Source organism: Otolemur garnettii, unplaced genomic scaffold, assembly GCF_000181295.1.
Source record: "Otolemur garnettii isolate 467f Iridium unplaced genomic scaffold, OtoGar3 scaffold00012, whole genome shotgun sequence".
NCBI lineage: Eukaryota > Metazoa > Chordata > Mammalia > Primates > Galagidae > Otolemur > Otolemur garnettii.
Genome location: NW_003852407.1, coordinates 18,257,564 through 18,272,656, shown reverse-complemented (window position 1 = coordinate 18,272,656; position 15,093 = coordinate 18,257,564). Strand labels below are relative to the sequence as shown.

The 15,093-nt window shown below is 33.2% G+C and overlaps 1 protein-coding gene across 1 annotated transcript in view; it reads right to left on the bottom strand.

The window, feature by feature from the left end:
- Positions 1-15,093, bottom strand: part of CCDC178 (coiled-coil domain containing 178) — a 388,120-nt gene that overhangs the window by 294,327 nt on the left and 78,700 nt on the right. The window contains exons 10-11 of the mRNA XM_023510168.1: positions 4,659-4,754; positions 4,376-4,512 (exon numbers count right to left, since the gene is read on the bottom strand). Of these exons, the coding sequence (XP_023365936.1) occupies positions 4,376-4,512; positions 4,659-4,754 (233 nt within the window). The remainder of the gene's footprint in view (positions 1-4,375; positions 4,513-4,658; positions 4,755-15,093) is intronic.

The following is a 15,093-nucleotide window of genomic DNA, read 5'->3' as shown; positions in this document are numbered from 1 at the left end:
TATTTTTAAAAATTCATTTCTAATTGATTGCTGTTGTCATTTATTGATGTTTCAACTTTCTAGTTACCTCATATTGGATAGTAGTACAGAATTTAATAAGTATATGATATTTTTTCACATTTAATTATATCATGGAGGTGTTAATCCCCATGAATACTCATTTTAAAATCACCCTGCTTAAACATTTTGTTAAATAATTACTTTATACTTTTATTAAGTACTATTACATTAGGAATTTAGTTATCTTAATAAAACTTTTACTTATTTGATTAAAATTTATTATTTTCTCATCATTGGATCCTATTCAAATTTTATTTATCCTATTTCTTATTTATGTCATTTTAGTTGTATTCGTGTTTAAATTTCTGATGTCTGAGGGCATTTCTCCTTGTATTTTCTAGGTAAGTATTAGTTGTTTCATTACTAATTCAGCAATAGAATAGGAGACAGGAGTCTGTAATGGACATTAACTAAGTTTCTTGATCATGCCCTATCAGATAACGGGGAAAACTCTCGTGTTGTTCTGATTTATAGCCGACTGCTATCATTTCCCCTACCAAAGTTCTATCTACAAAAATTCAAATGTTTAAGGAATAAAGAAATAAACATGAATATTCTTGCTTGACAATTTAAAATCCTTCTACATTTAATATCTAACATATATCTGCATCAACATCTTTCTACAATTTCAGACCCAAATTCAAAGTGATCTCTAGACACTTATACTGGGATCATGCCATACACAATTCCCCATCAAACATATCAATAATTTCCTTCCAACCTTTCTTTTTCCCTTCTACACATTTTTCATTTAATCTCTGGTACTACCATTAAACTAGTTCCCCAGATCTTAACTCATCCACATAACACTAAAATGACAACTGCAGTGGGAAATTCTAATCACATGACTTCTTCAGTGGATTCCCGTACCCTCAGCTGAGTCTCATGCTGAACTGATTCGCTGTCTGATGCTGTAGCTTTAGAACCTCAATGTTTGCTCCTGATTGCCTGCCACATAAAAACCCGTACCACCTACAAACACAGAAAGAGAGAGAGACAGAGAGACAGAGACAGAGACAGCACACACACACGTGCTTGCTTTAAGCTCCAGGTACACCTGAAATGCGGTCCTATGAACCCACTCAAGTGTTAATGATGCTTTAACAGCCATTTTAACATTAGGAATACTATCTGTGATTGTTGTTATTGGACTAATATATCAAGCACATATGAGCTCAATATCATATTTAAATATTCACTAAATATCAGGCAAATTGCATTTAATTAAATTGCACAAAGTAAGACCAGACAAAAAATTCAGAAGATGGATATAGAAAGTCAGAGCTTCAAATTCTAGCCACGCTTAGCTGTTGAACTTGAGAAAAGCCACTTTTGCCTCTTTGAACACTGAGTTCTTCATTTCCTACTTGGAAACACATACGAATTATTTAGAAAAAGCAGAATTCAGGAGAGGATGTATAAATATTCAGCTTCACTAGTATTCAAAGAAATAGAGTTCAAAACATTATTGAAAATGTAGTTTTCCATTTGTCAGGTCAAAGGAGATTTTCTAACAACTCTGGCACTCCACGTTAGCACAGGTGCAGGGGAGGAGAAAGGCACAGATTTCAGTAGGAATACAATATAACTGGACTGCTCATAATACTCTTAAACTCATTATATATCTGCTCCATGCTGAGAAAGACTTCAGAAAAAAAACACTGACCTCCACGATGTTTATAACATGTAGCAAAACAACAACTTAAATTGGAGTGATTATTACAAAAATCATAGTTCATCCATGTAATAGCCTTTTATCCAGATATATAAATGCTATATCTAAACATTTTTAATAATGCCAAAAAATTCTAGCATATTGGGAATAAAATCAGAACTCATTTGGTTATTAATTAAGGATAAGAAAATCAGCAAGATTTTAATAGTTACCTCTACTGATTGAAATGAGTGTAGGGTTTTAATTTCTTTTTGTCCTTTTGTGTATTTTCCAAACTTTTTACAACAAATATGCATTATAATTATAGTGTTAAATAGATAATAAAAGACACTACTGCCTTAGCACTGGACACTTTGGTAAGATGGTGCTTGGTTTATCATAGTTAGCAAAATTAAAAAAAAAAAAACATAGTCTAAAGCACACCAGAGGACAGAAGTTGAAAAATATAACCCCTCTCATAAACATAAAGCTGAAACAATTAACTTTATCTTAGGACTCAAAGAATTTCTGGAAATAGTTTTCAGAAGAAAATGAATTAGACGCGACAAAAAATAGCAAAGAATGCTCGGACAAAAGGCAATAAAGCTTGAGTAGGAAGAGTAAGAAGCAGAAGCTAATTACGAAGACTGCAGATACTTAAATTTTAAGGTGCAGATTAAAAAAATAACTGTATTTCAGATATAAAAGATAAACTTTAAATATCTGTGTTAAACAGGGATCCCTAAAATGACTTAGCAGACTTGGAATAAAAACAGATATGCAATGTACATGTATTTATATGTAACGCAGCGTACACTTGCTCTATATACAGACTTGCCAGTTTGTATGTACAGATGATTACAACACGCTTGTAATTATTTCCACATATATGTTAAATATATATGTATTTTCCAGCTAAAAACATGAATCCAAGCACCACTGGTGGTATCTGATCTGCCAAGTGTGTCCTCAAATACCAACACTATCTGTGTTTTATCTTTCTTCTCCTTGGGAACATTACTTAGACATGTGGTAGACCCGACTGTGCCTGCAAGTCTCTTGATGTCTCTTCTTTTCATCTTCCTGATATTTCACTAAATCTCTGTTCAGTATCATGGAATTCATTGTTACAAATACTCCACCTCAGTTTTAATTTCAAGTAAAAATTTGGGGAAAATTAATTAAGTGACAGGTTACGTGTAATCTGGGCAAGAAGATGCATACCAGGGAAGAAATCCTTCCCTCTAAGTAGAGCCACATCTCCACTGCTTGTGGGAATCTTTTTAATGTTTATTAGTGTTCCTAATCATCGACTATCTCTCCTTTTAATAGAATTAGATTTCTCACTCCACTGCTATCAGACTTAGCCACGTGACTTGCATTGCTCAAATGAACGTGAGCCAATGCCATGTCAGCTTCCCGTGAAGGTGTGAGAACCATTGAGTGCTCTCAGAAAAATAGGCCCAGAAAGATCTAATTCTTCACTCTGGATCTCAAAAGTTTAATGTGAAGCATAGACACAGCAGACACAACTAAACTGCAATGTGAAAGAAAAATAAAACTTTGCATTACGAGCCACTAAGACCTGAGAGTTGCTTGTCCCTGCAGAATAATCTAATAAACGCTACCCACCACACACACCTCCTTTCCTCCAGAGGATTGTCACCTATTCTTCAGATGTTTATTCTGCTCCTCTGGCTCTCTTTCTTAATGAAAGGATAAAATGTAGTAATATTAACAACTACCATTTAAGGTTATCCTATAAAAATAATGTTGCTTTTCCATTCTTAAAAAAATATGTTTACCATACAGATAATATTTCTAAGTAATTTCAAGTCTATCACTTTCAGAGGCAAAATAGTCACTAACAAGTATTAACAAACTTCCTCTGCAATTATTAAGTGTTAAATCACAGCACGTCAGGCACTCTGCTGAATGATGAGGATTTGATAATGAAGAATAAATAGCCATGGTCTATGCTTGCTCTCACGGGTCTTCCCACTTTGTAAGGGAAGAAGACATCAATCGAACATTCACATAAACACAACCGCCACTCTGACCAGTGGTACTCAGGAGAGGGGCACGTGTACCACACACATGAATAAAAGAGGAGCTGGAGTTCATGGACAGTCAATGAAGACTTCCTAGAACTGACTCCTGAACTTAAGGATTAGTGGCGATTAGATAGGAAGAAACGGTAAAAACTCTCTAGACAAAGAAAATAGCATTAAAAGCACCACATGTGGGGGGCAGGAGAAGGAGTTGCCTTGATTATCAGATTTTTAAAACTTAGTCTACTATACGTTGGAGTAATGTCTGTGATTTCAGTCACCGACTGTGAGTGTTAAAACATATCCTCTACATATAAAGTGAGAACTATTGTATTCTGAGCTTAAAGTATCTTTGAGTAGAAGAGGATTTGTCAAAAGAAGGTGAGATAAGAATGTATAAAACTCATTATTGTGCATCATTTTTGTGTTATTTTACTTTTCAAAAGAGATTTAGAGTGATTAAAGAGCAACATTGGGTACAGAACTAAATAAATTTAAGCTAATGACAAACAAAACACCATCATATCACTCCAAGTACAGAAATTGGAGAGAATTGTTGTATTTAACACAGTGGATACGTAATCTAAGAAAACATTATTTGCACAGTTACCTTTCAGTAATCTCTCTTGTTATGGTTTCAATGTCTATTTCAAGTTTTCTATTGCCCTTGTTCATTTTACCACACGCTACTGAAATCTCTGAATAATCTTGGTTGACGATAGAAAGATCACCGTCCCATGATTTTTTCTTTAAGAAAAGAATAAAAGAACATTTATATATGTTTAACAATCAAGGGGAAGACAGCTCATCATAAAATAACTTTTAGTTACATAAGTTAATTTTTGTGAATAGAAAACGCAGCTCGATTGGGAAGTAGAGTAGGGTAAACTTACTACAATATAATAATTATTAAGTGCTTCCTTATATTTCTGGTCAGTAAGTTTTTGCTTCCAGGATAGTTGCTCATAATTTTTTCTCAGATCATCCAGCTAAGGGGGGGCGGGGATAAAGAAAAAGAAAAAAAGTGAATGCTGAAGATTTTCATCTTTTTTTAAATAAACAGATTACATTTCTCTTTGTGGAGCTATGATATCTTAATGAATATTGATAAAATAGTATAAAATAACACACCACATGCCATGCTGTTTACATTAAGAAAACTGATGCAAGATTTTAAATAAAATATAGTGTACTGAATCTAAATCTAGTGCTTAAAGAAATAATTTGTAATTATAGAGTCAGTTTCAATTATGTAAAATTGAAAAGCGTTAGAAAATTTTGACTCAGTTCATCATATCAATAAAATAATGGAAAAAATAACATGAACATGGCAACACTTTGCAAAAGAGCCATTTAAAAAATTCACTAGTTTCCATAGTTTTAAGTTACTCCAAAGAAAATCTAGTCAAATATAATCTAAAGAAGCAACATCAAATATGAAAATAATTTATGAAAGCCTGAACTCTTGCCAATTGGACCATTATTATTACTCATGTTTTGTAAAAGACTAGCCAATCACAATTAGATAATTAAACCAAATATTGCTATTATAATTTTGAAGAAGAGCAGATAATATGTTCTCAACTTCATCTGACATGAGTAAGTACTTAGAAAAACAAAAGATTCTATTTAGAACTATAATAAATAATTTTGGTGAAGTGGCTGGATACAAGGATAAGGACATTAATAGCTTTTATCTATAACAGGAATAGTCTGTTTTTAAGATATATACCTTAAATGTTTTTCTCCAAAATATAAAATATTTGGGAATAAACTAACAGAAAAAAGGGAAAACAAACTCCAAAATAAACGCAAACCCCTGTTAAAAGCCTAAGTGAAGATTCACATGAGAAGAATAATAATATGCGATGGAAAGGTTTAACTGAATATGATGTCAATTTTCTTAAAAACAATTTTAAAATATAATAAAATGGAGTATTCACTTTTGAACTGCATAAAATGAAATTCATATAGAAGAAAAGGCATGAGAGACCAGCCAAAAGGTATCTGCAAAATAAAATTCATGTTGGAAACTTGCTATCAGATATTAAAATATCCTATAATACACTAGGTTAAAGCAATATTTATTTTTGTCATTGTAATAAATAAAGAGCAGAGAGAAAAACTAGAGGCCAGAAATACAGGCAAATTAATGTTTTAAAAGTGGTACTGGAATTCAGTGAGAGTTAATCTGTTTAAAAAAATACAAAGTTGTCTCTCTACTACACAACAAAAATAAAATATCAGATGGATAAAAATCTGATTCCAAAAAGAAAACAGTGCAAATTATTGGAGCAACAAATATTTGTTTGTTTTGTAATGTTGGGCTAAAGGAGACTGTCACTCTGCTACGTAAATCAGAAGTATACTTTGTGTTCCAGGGATTGTTTTATAAAGATCGCATGGCAGCAGAGACCCTGAACTACCATGCCCCAGGGGGAAGGGCATTCTACCTGAATTTTACTTTAGAAATGAAAACAATGTAACGTAAACATTTGTACCCTGATATTAATCTGAAATTTTAAAATATGAAATAAAATAAAATCACACAAAACGTGATACAAAAGGCCAACATTTTGAGCTTAGATCCTTGCAAAGGACAAACCAATAAAGGACATTTTTAGCAAACAGCAAGAGGAACAAATCATAGAAGATGTTGAGAATCTCATGTACATTGTGGCCACATTATATTATTTAATATGTCCAGTTTCAACAATGACACTAAAGTGAGACTTCCAAATAAACAACAAAGTATGAACCATGCAGATGAAAAAAGCACTTATTAGACATTGTCCCATAGGAAGGTGAAACATGGATTTATTAATCCAATCAACTATTTGAAATATGTTTAAAGAGCTAAAGGAAAAATCTGAAGAACTAAAGTATGTCCTTCAAATGAAATTTCACCAAATATAAAATATCAATGATGTGATAGAAACTTTAAAAAATAAGATTCGATCAATATTATAAACTTTCAATTTTTGAAATCTTAATTTTACTAGCTGTATTTCCAGGATACTACCAAAAACATGAAAATAAACCACAAAGAGTGAGCAAAAATACATTCAAAACCATCTAATTGATGACTGTCTAGTATCCATAGGACACAATGAACTCTTAAAACTTGAACAAGAACTCAAAATAAAATGCTCCAAAGATTTGGATAGACATTTCTACCAAGAAGATATACAAATGACAAATAAAAACATGAAAAGATCTTCCACAGCATTAGTGATTAGTAATTAGTGATAGCAATGCAAATCAAAACCACAATGAGATTCTACTGTACACTGACTAGGACAGCTTACTAATAAAAACATGGAACCATCAGTACTCATTGTTGCTGATGATGTTGGGGAAGTGAAACCCACATAGTTTCTGGTGGGCATGTAAACTGTAGTCACTTCAGAAAATAGTTTGAAAGTTCTTAAAATGTCAAACATAGAATTATAATATGACCTAGAAATTCCACATATAGGTATTAATCAAAAAAAAGGAATACATATATACAGCAAAAGAAAGGAATACCAAAACTTGTACACCAAATACACCAAAACTTGTAGGTGAATATTAACAGCAGCATTGTTCAGAATAGTCAAAAAGGAGAAATAACCAAAATGTCTATCTACTGAAGAACGAATTTTTAAAATGTGAGATATTCATGCAATGAAAGCTATTCAGCCATAAGAAGGAACAAGGCACTACTAGACTGTATGACATAGATGAACCCTGAAAGCATTATCTAATTGACATAAAAGACTCCATATTGTATGATCACATTCATATGAAATGTCTAGAAGAGGCAAATCCTTATTGATATAATGTAAATTGGTTGCCAGGGGCTGGAGGGAAAAGACATTGGGAGAGACTGCTAAAAAGTACAAGGTTCATTTTTGGAATAATTAAAATATTCTAAAATTAGAAAGCTATTAGGGTTACAGAACCTTTTGTATATACTAAAATCCATGGAATTATGCTTTTAAAAAGAAAAGAACATGCTTAAGATTCAATGAGATCCAAAATTAATGACAAAAGTGAATAATACATTGAGACTGTTTTTCAAACCATTTCAGATCCTTATTAGTATAGTCACATTTGCATAATATACCACTTGTATTATTATGAATTTAATGTTTTTATGTCAATTCACTTATTTACATAGTTATGTTAAAAATTAAACTATTATTTTTATAAATTAAAGTTCAGTATCACATGCTATAAAGAGACAGTAACTAACTATAAAGAAAAATAAAATAATTTTTATGAAATGAACAATTAAAATAAAAATAAAATACAGGTGTACAAGTGGTACCAAACATATTCAATTTATGCAAATAAATATGTTTCTTCTGGAAGAATTTAACAGCTTATGATCCATAATTAAACAGACATTTGGAATAAAGTTTTAACTTTAGGAGATTAAATGAATTATAAAACAATTTACCTATACATTTAATAATTTGCCTAGATAATTGAACATCAGCCCTAATTTCTAACCAAAATGAAAGTTCCTTAATAAATTTGTTTCAAAAAGTCTTTAAATATTTCAGAATTTGTTCTTCAGAAATCATCTAATCATTTTGTATGACAGCAAAGTGATATATGGAAGCTTTCCTGCCCACTCATCATTACTATTATGTGTAGGAAACAGCCACAAAAAAAGCTATTAATTGAACATTTCAATGTTGACCGTATGTTGACTATGTTTCAAATAGACTTGTAACCAAGTTCTTGGGAAATTATGCTAATCCAGTTTGACCTAATTAAATAATGTAGTCTATGTAGTCTAATTTGGCTGGATTTATTTGTTTTCCTTAGTGTAGAATAGTTGAGATTTATTGGCTGGATTTATTTGTTTTCCTTAGTGTAGAATAGTTGAGATTTGTATTAGGAAATGTAAAATTTTTGAATGAGAAGCCATCTTTGTAATATAACCTAATTTTAATATAGTTCCCAATAATCAAAGTCATCAAGAGGCCTGAATTTTTCATCTTATAAGAATTGGAAGCTATTTTGGCAAATTTAGAGGATAAGTTTCACTTCTTTATGTTTTTGCTCACATGGATTAGTGAAACATGAATTGTGTTATTTGACATAAGAATTTAATGAATCATTATCTTTGCTGTATCTCTGAATCTCACAGCTACTATGCATTTGGTAACAGTCTCAATAAATGTCTCACCAAATGGCTTAGCAGATCTGGGTTCTGAATTCAGTGTCATGTTAGAGGCATGGTTTTAAGGACTTAAATGTCACTTTTCAGACAGATTTCCACTAGACTTAATGATCCATATTTTTGTTTTAAAATTTTGATAGGTAGGTAGATATTTCATGCTTCAGCATGACACTTGATTTTGGATTTTTCATACCTGACATTGTAACCAATTCCTATTGTACATAATAAAATAAACTTGTTAATCTTCAGCAGTTTATAAAACCCCAAATTCAAATAAATTGGATTATTTCCACATAATTGCTCTATTTTCAGAATGTACATTCACAACAATAGTAAAGGGCTATTTAAACAATACTTTAATCTGGTCTTTCCTAATGTAAATGATAATATTTAAATAACTCTGAAAATGCTAATAATTGGTATATCAAAATTGCATCATGTATAATTAACAGTAGTTTTGCAATTAACAAAATACATATGACCGATTAAGAGAAGGACAAGCATGTTTATTCACTACCAGGAAAGAAATTAATGTTATATCTTTTCATCCCAAAATTTAGATTGATATAATTCAAAAACACTATGATGTTGAAAAAAAGCGATGTCAAAAGCCAGTTGGCTGTGTGTGGATGATTTTGTATCTGATTTTTCTATTGTGTTCTCTTCTGTTCCATTGGTTTATTTTTGTGCACACAGCATGCAATTTGGGTTATTATAGTCCTGTAGTATAGCCTGAAGTCTGATAATGTGATTATTCCAGATTTGTTCCTTTTTGTGTCAGATTGCCTTGGCTACTTGGGTTCTTTTCTGGTTCTGAATGAAGCATAGGCTTATTTTATCTAGATCTGTTAAATAGGACACTGGTATTTTGATGAGACTGCATCAAAATCATAAATCATTTTGGGTAGTATGGACATTTTAACAATATTGATTCTACCAATACAGGAGCATGGTATGCTTTTCCATTTGTTTGTGTAACCTGCAATTTCTTTTCTTAGTGTTTTGTAGTTACCTTTGTAGGGACCATTCACCTTCTTGGTTAAGTATATTTCTAGGTGTTTTATTTTCTTTGTAGCTATTGTGAATGTTATTGAGTCTTTGATTTGACTCTCAGCATGACTATTTTTGTTGAATAGGAATGTTACTGATTTGTGCACATTGATTTTGTGCCCTGAGACTTTGGAATTTCTTTATCAATTAGAGGAATCTCCTGGTGGAGTCACTGGAGTTTTCTAGGTATAAAATCATATTCTCAGCAAAAAGCAATAGTTTGACCTCCTCTTTCCCGATTTGGATCCATACCCTTAATTTCTTTCTATTGCTTCACTGCTCTGGCTGGGACGTCCAGCACTATGGTGAATAAAAGTGGTGTCGATGGACATTCTTGTCGTATTCCTATTATTAATGAGAACATTTTTAGCTTTTCCCTGCCAGGGTCCTGCCTTGCAGAAAGGGTCTTTTAAGACCTCGGGAACTGGTGGCAATCAACTGGGGAAAAATGAAATGAAAAGCAGCAACAGATAAAGAGAACACACAGAATAGAGTTTTCAAAGGAGAGACATGTGGGACCACACTAGCTTGCAGGGCTTCAGCGAGTGGCCCCGAGTCTTTGTTCCACTAGCTCTTATTGAAAGCTACTTTCTCATTTAGCCAGGAGGGTGAGCTGAGGAAGGGAGTAAAAATGGTGGCAGTTTCTCTGAGTAAGCATGTTAATTCTCATTCTATCTATAATCATTGACTTTAAGGGTCTGGGCAGCCTTGAGAAACCCAAACCTGAGCCTTGTGTGGGGACAGCCTCCTGTTTGTGGTCATGCACATGGATCCCTTGAGAGAGGTTAGACCCCTCTAGTTTCTCTGTGGAGCAGACACGGTGGTGTCAGTTCTCCTCTGAAGAATCAGTGGAAAAGAGGAATTTTCCCCTTATCTCTACCCAGGGGTGTTTCCCTGGATTGTTAGCATACAAGTGCTCCTGTTCGTATCTCAGGGCTCTAGCTGTTCCCTTGATCTCTGCCTGGGTAATAATACAAATCCCCATAATGGGTATTTGCTTTGACTGTTGACAGGGCAGGGGTGGGCCTGGTTATCGTTCCTTCCCAGGCCTTGCATGCAGCTTCTTTTAAGGCCACTGTTCTTTAGAGTGCTTACAGACCCAGCAGGAGTATTTGTAAGCTGTATCCCTTACAGGCTAGGCTTCTAGTAAAAGCAGAAACTGCCCAGACAAATAATTTAACTGTTAGCTTAAAAGTAAGCTAGCCAAACTGTTTTTATTCCACCTTACTCAGCTTATTCTCTGTTTTTTTCCTTGTCTGGGGTTTTTCCCTTGCCAAGAATGGGGTCTTCAGTATCCATCCTCTCTGCATTTCCCCATTCAGTATGATGCTGGTTGTGGGTTTGTTATATTTGGCTTTATAATTTTAATTTGGCCTTATATTTTAATGATAATGGTTTTTATCATTAAAAGGTGTTCAGTTTTGTCAAATGATGCATCTTCTGAGATGGCTGTGTGATCTTAGTTTTGCTTCTGTTGACATGATGAATCAGATTTGTCAATTTATGTATGTGAATCCATGCTTGTATCGCTGGGATGAAGCCCACTTGGTCACTGTGGATTTTGGGGGGGGGGTGCTTTTGAATTCCATTTGCTAGGATTTTATTGAGGATTTTTGCTTCTATGTACATAAGGGGATACTGGTCTGTGGTTTTATTTATTATTTTTTTTTTTTGTAGTGTCTTACTTGACTTTGTATCAAGATAACTCTGGCTTTGTAAAATGAGTTGGGTAGGATTCCCTCCTATCTGTTGTCATATTTCTACAGTCTGGGTACCAACTCTTCTTTGTAAGTTTGATAAAATTCAACAAACACTGAGAGAATTGTCAAGACCAGACCTTCCCTGTAAGAATACTCAGAAGTGCATGACATATAGGTCAGTAAAACAGTCACTAACAGCATAAAACACTCAAAAGTAAAGCTTGGAGCTCATATGAAACAACAGCAGGAGACATAAAACACAGTAACAAAGTAGTTTCCAACTGGATGAAGAGAACAGCATCCCACATATCAGTCCTACCAGTCAATGTGAGTGTTTTAAATGCCCCACTCAATACACATAGGTTAGCTGAATGGATAACAAAATACAGCCAAGGATATACTGTTTCCAGGAAACACATATCACCCTCTTATAGATCCATGGTTAAGAGATGGAAGAAAAACTAATGCAAATAGTAATCAAAAGAAAACAGGTATAGGCATTTTTGTATCATACAAAATTGAATTTAAAACAACATTAGTAAAGACATTCAGATAAAATCAATCTATAATATTAAAGGGAGCAACTCAACAAAAAGAAATCCCAAATAGTTATTCACCTAACACAGGAGAATCCGGATTTATAAAAGAAACTCCACTAGATCTAAGAAAAGAGATAAATAGCAATAATGAAATTACTGGGCATTTCAGTCACAGCCCCTCCCCTCAGACAGATCATCAAATCAGAAATTAAATAAACACTTGACTTAAAAGGGAATCTAGAACAAATGGGTTTAACAGACATTTATAGACATTTTACCCCCAAATCACTGATTACACATTATTCTCATTTGCACATAGAACATTATCCAACATTGATCACATTTTAGGCCACAAATTGTGGCTCAACAAATTTTAAAAAATGAATACACTGGGGGTGCCTGTGGCTCAAAGGAGTAGGGCTCCAGCCCCATATGCCAGAGGTGGTGGGTTCAAACCCAGCCCCAGCCAAAAACTGCAAAAAAACCCAAATAAATAAAAATGAATACACCATGTATTTTTTCAGATCACAGGGGAATAAAACCAGAAATTAGCACAAAGAAAAACATTCCATTCTACACAAAGTCACAGAAATTAAACAGCCTCCTGCTAAGCAATTATTTTATCAATGATGAAATTAAGATGGAAATCAAAAGATTACTTGTTCTAAAGGACAAAGGAGGCAAAAGCAGTCCTAAGACACAAATGCATAGCTTTAAATGCTTACAACAGAAAAGACAGATCACAATTAACAATCTAATGATACATCTCAAGGAACTAGAAAAGGAAGAGCAAACCAAACACAAAGTCCACAGAAGAAGAGCAGCGACCACGGTCAGAGCAGGACTTAATGAAGTCAAGACCAGGAAAATGATACAGAAGATCCACAAAATAAAAAAATTGCCTTTTGTAAAGTAAACAAAATTGATTAACCTCTTCCTACATTAACTACAAAAAGAAGAAAAGGGACTCTAATAATCTCAGTCAGAATCTTTCAGTTCAGAAAATGCAATCTCATGAAAGTGTACCAATACAGAGGTCACACCTAGAATGCGAAGGAGAAATTTGAGTGCAACTCTCTGCACTAGCCTCTGAGACAACATTCAAAACACACTGCTTTCCATATGCTCAATCCCATTAGTCTTGAGAGAAATGCAAATTTAAAATCACAGTGGGATGAGTCCTCCAAAAAGACTATAATTAAAAATAAATAAAAGACAACATTGACGGTGGTATTAATAATACCTAATACATGATGGTGGGAGTAGAAAAACGCATAGCCATTTGGGAAAACTTTTTTTGGTAGTATCTACTGAAGCTGAACGTGTGCATTTTTTGACCCAGAAATTATAAATACATAATTCCGATGCATTCTTGACCTGAAAAGCTGAAAGGACTGAATTCTCATAAACTGAAATAGGGAAGCCTGCAGCTTATAGAGAGTTTGGATATCTGAAGTACAACTTTAGAGTAGTTAGTTAAACTTGTGATACCCTCTAGACATTCTAAGAAGAGATTAAGAGTTGGTAGTTGGATATATAGAGCTTATTATAAAATACTAAGCACTAGGGTTCTCAAATGTCTCGAGATATAAAGAAAGCAGTAGATGGAACTGAGAACAAAAATCCAGGGAAGTAGAAAGAAACCAGAATGTATTCAGGAAGCCAAACGAAAGCGTTTCCAAGGATAAAGGTATAATCGTCTTGTTTCTGTGGATTTGTAAGTTAATTAATATAAGAACAAAAGAACCGTGATTAGATTTAGTAATGTGGAAGTCACTGGTGACCTAAATCAGAGACTTTTTGGTTGAATAGTGAGGGCAATCAAGAAAATCAGAATGTGTTTAAGCCAGAATGGAAGATGTTGGGCCAAAGAAGATTTAGTCTAACAATGCAAGGTTCAAATTAGGATATTCATTAATATAATTTACCGTATTTATAGATAAGAGAAATGTTTGCATTAGTTTTTTCCTATATGCAGAAAAGACTTGACAAAGTTCAAAACCCATTCTCAATGTTTAAAAATACTCAATAAATTGAATTGACAAGCACTTTCTTCACATGATAAAGTCTATATTGAATATTAAAGACAGTTTCTTATTTATGGGAATAAAAAAACTAGCAGCAATTCAATGTAGAGGGGGGGTATATCCAGAATGCCAAAATTATTTCACTACTGTTTCACATTGTACTGAGGAATTAACTAATGTAATTAGATGAAAATAATAAACTAAGAAATAGGAATTAATGAAAGAAAAAAACCTCTCTAACATTTCTATGTGCGGATAAAATAGCATCCCTGGAAATTTCAGCTTAAACATGATAAAACTGACATAAGTAATTTCAAAAATTAATACAATACAAATTAACATTATTGATTTCATAAACCAAACATATCCAATTAGAAGAAATAATGAAAGAGAAACCCCCAACTATAAGTGCAAAAAAAAATTAATTAGAAATACTTTTCCACAATTATGTAAATCCTATGTGAGGAAACCATTTAAAATATGCCTAACTGACACAAAAGGAGAATTGAGCAAATCGAATAACAATTTTATTGTCTTAAAATAATGCCTATTTATTGTCTCAGGGCTCTGTACAGTCAGAATGCTGGTGGTCTAAGTTAGTGCTTTGCTTAGCACTTTGTTAGCTGAAATAGGGTTTCTGTTGGCCTTGCCTCTTCTTTAGCGGCTCTGGGGGATAAATCATTTCTAATCTCATTAAGATTGCAGGAGAATGTATTATCTTTTCAGTTTCTTTTCTTTTCTTCTTCTTTTATTTCTTTTCTTTCTTTCTTTTTTTTTTTTTTTTTTTGCTATGTAAGTCCTGGGCTGGGTTTGAACCCGCCACCTCCAGTATATGG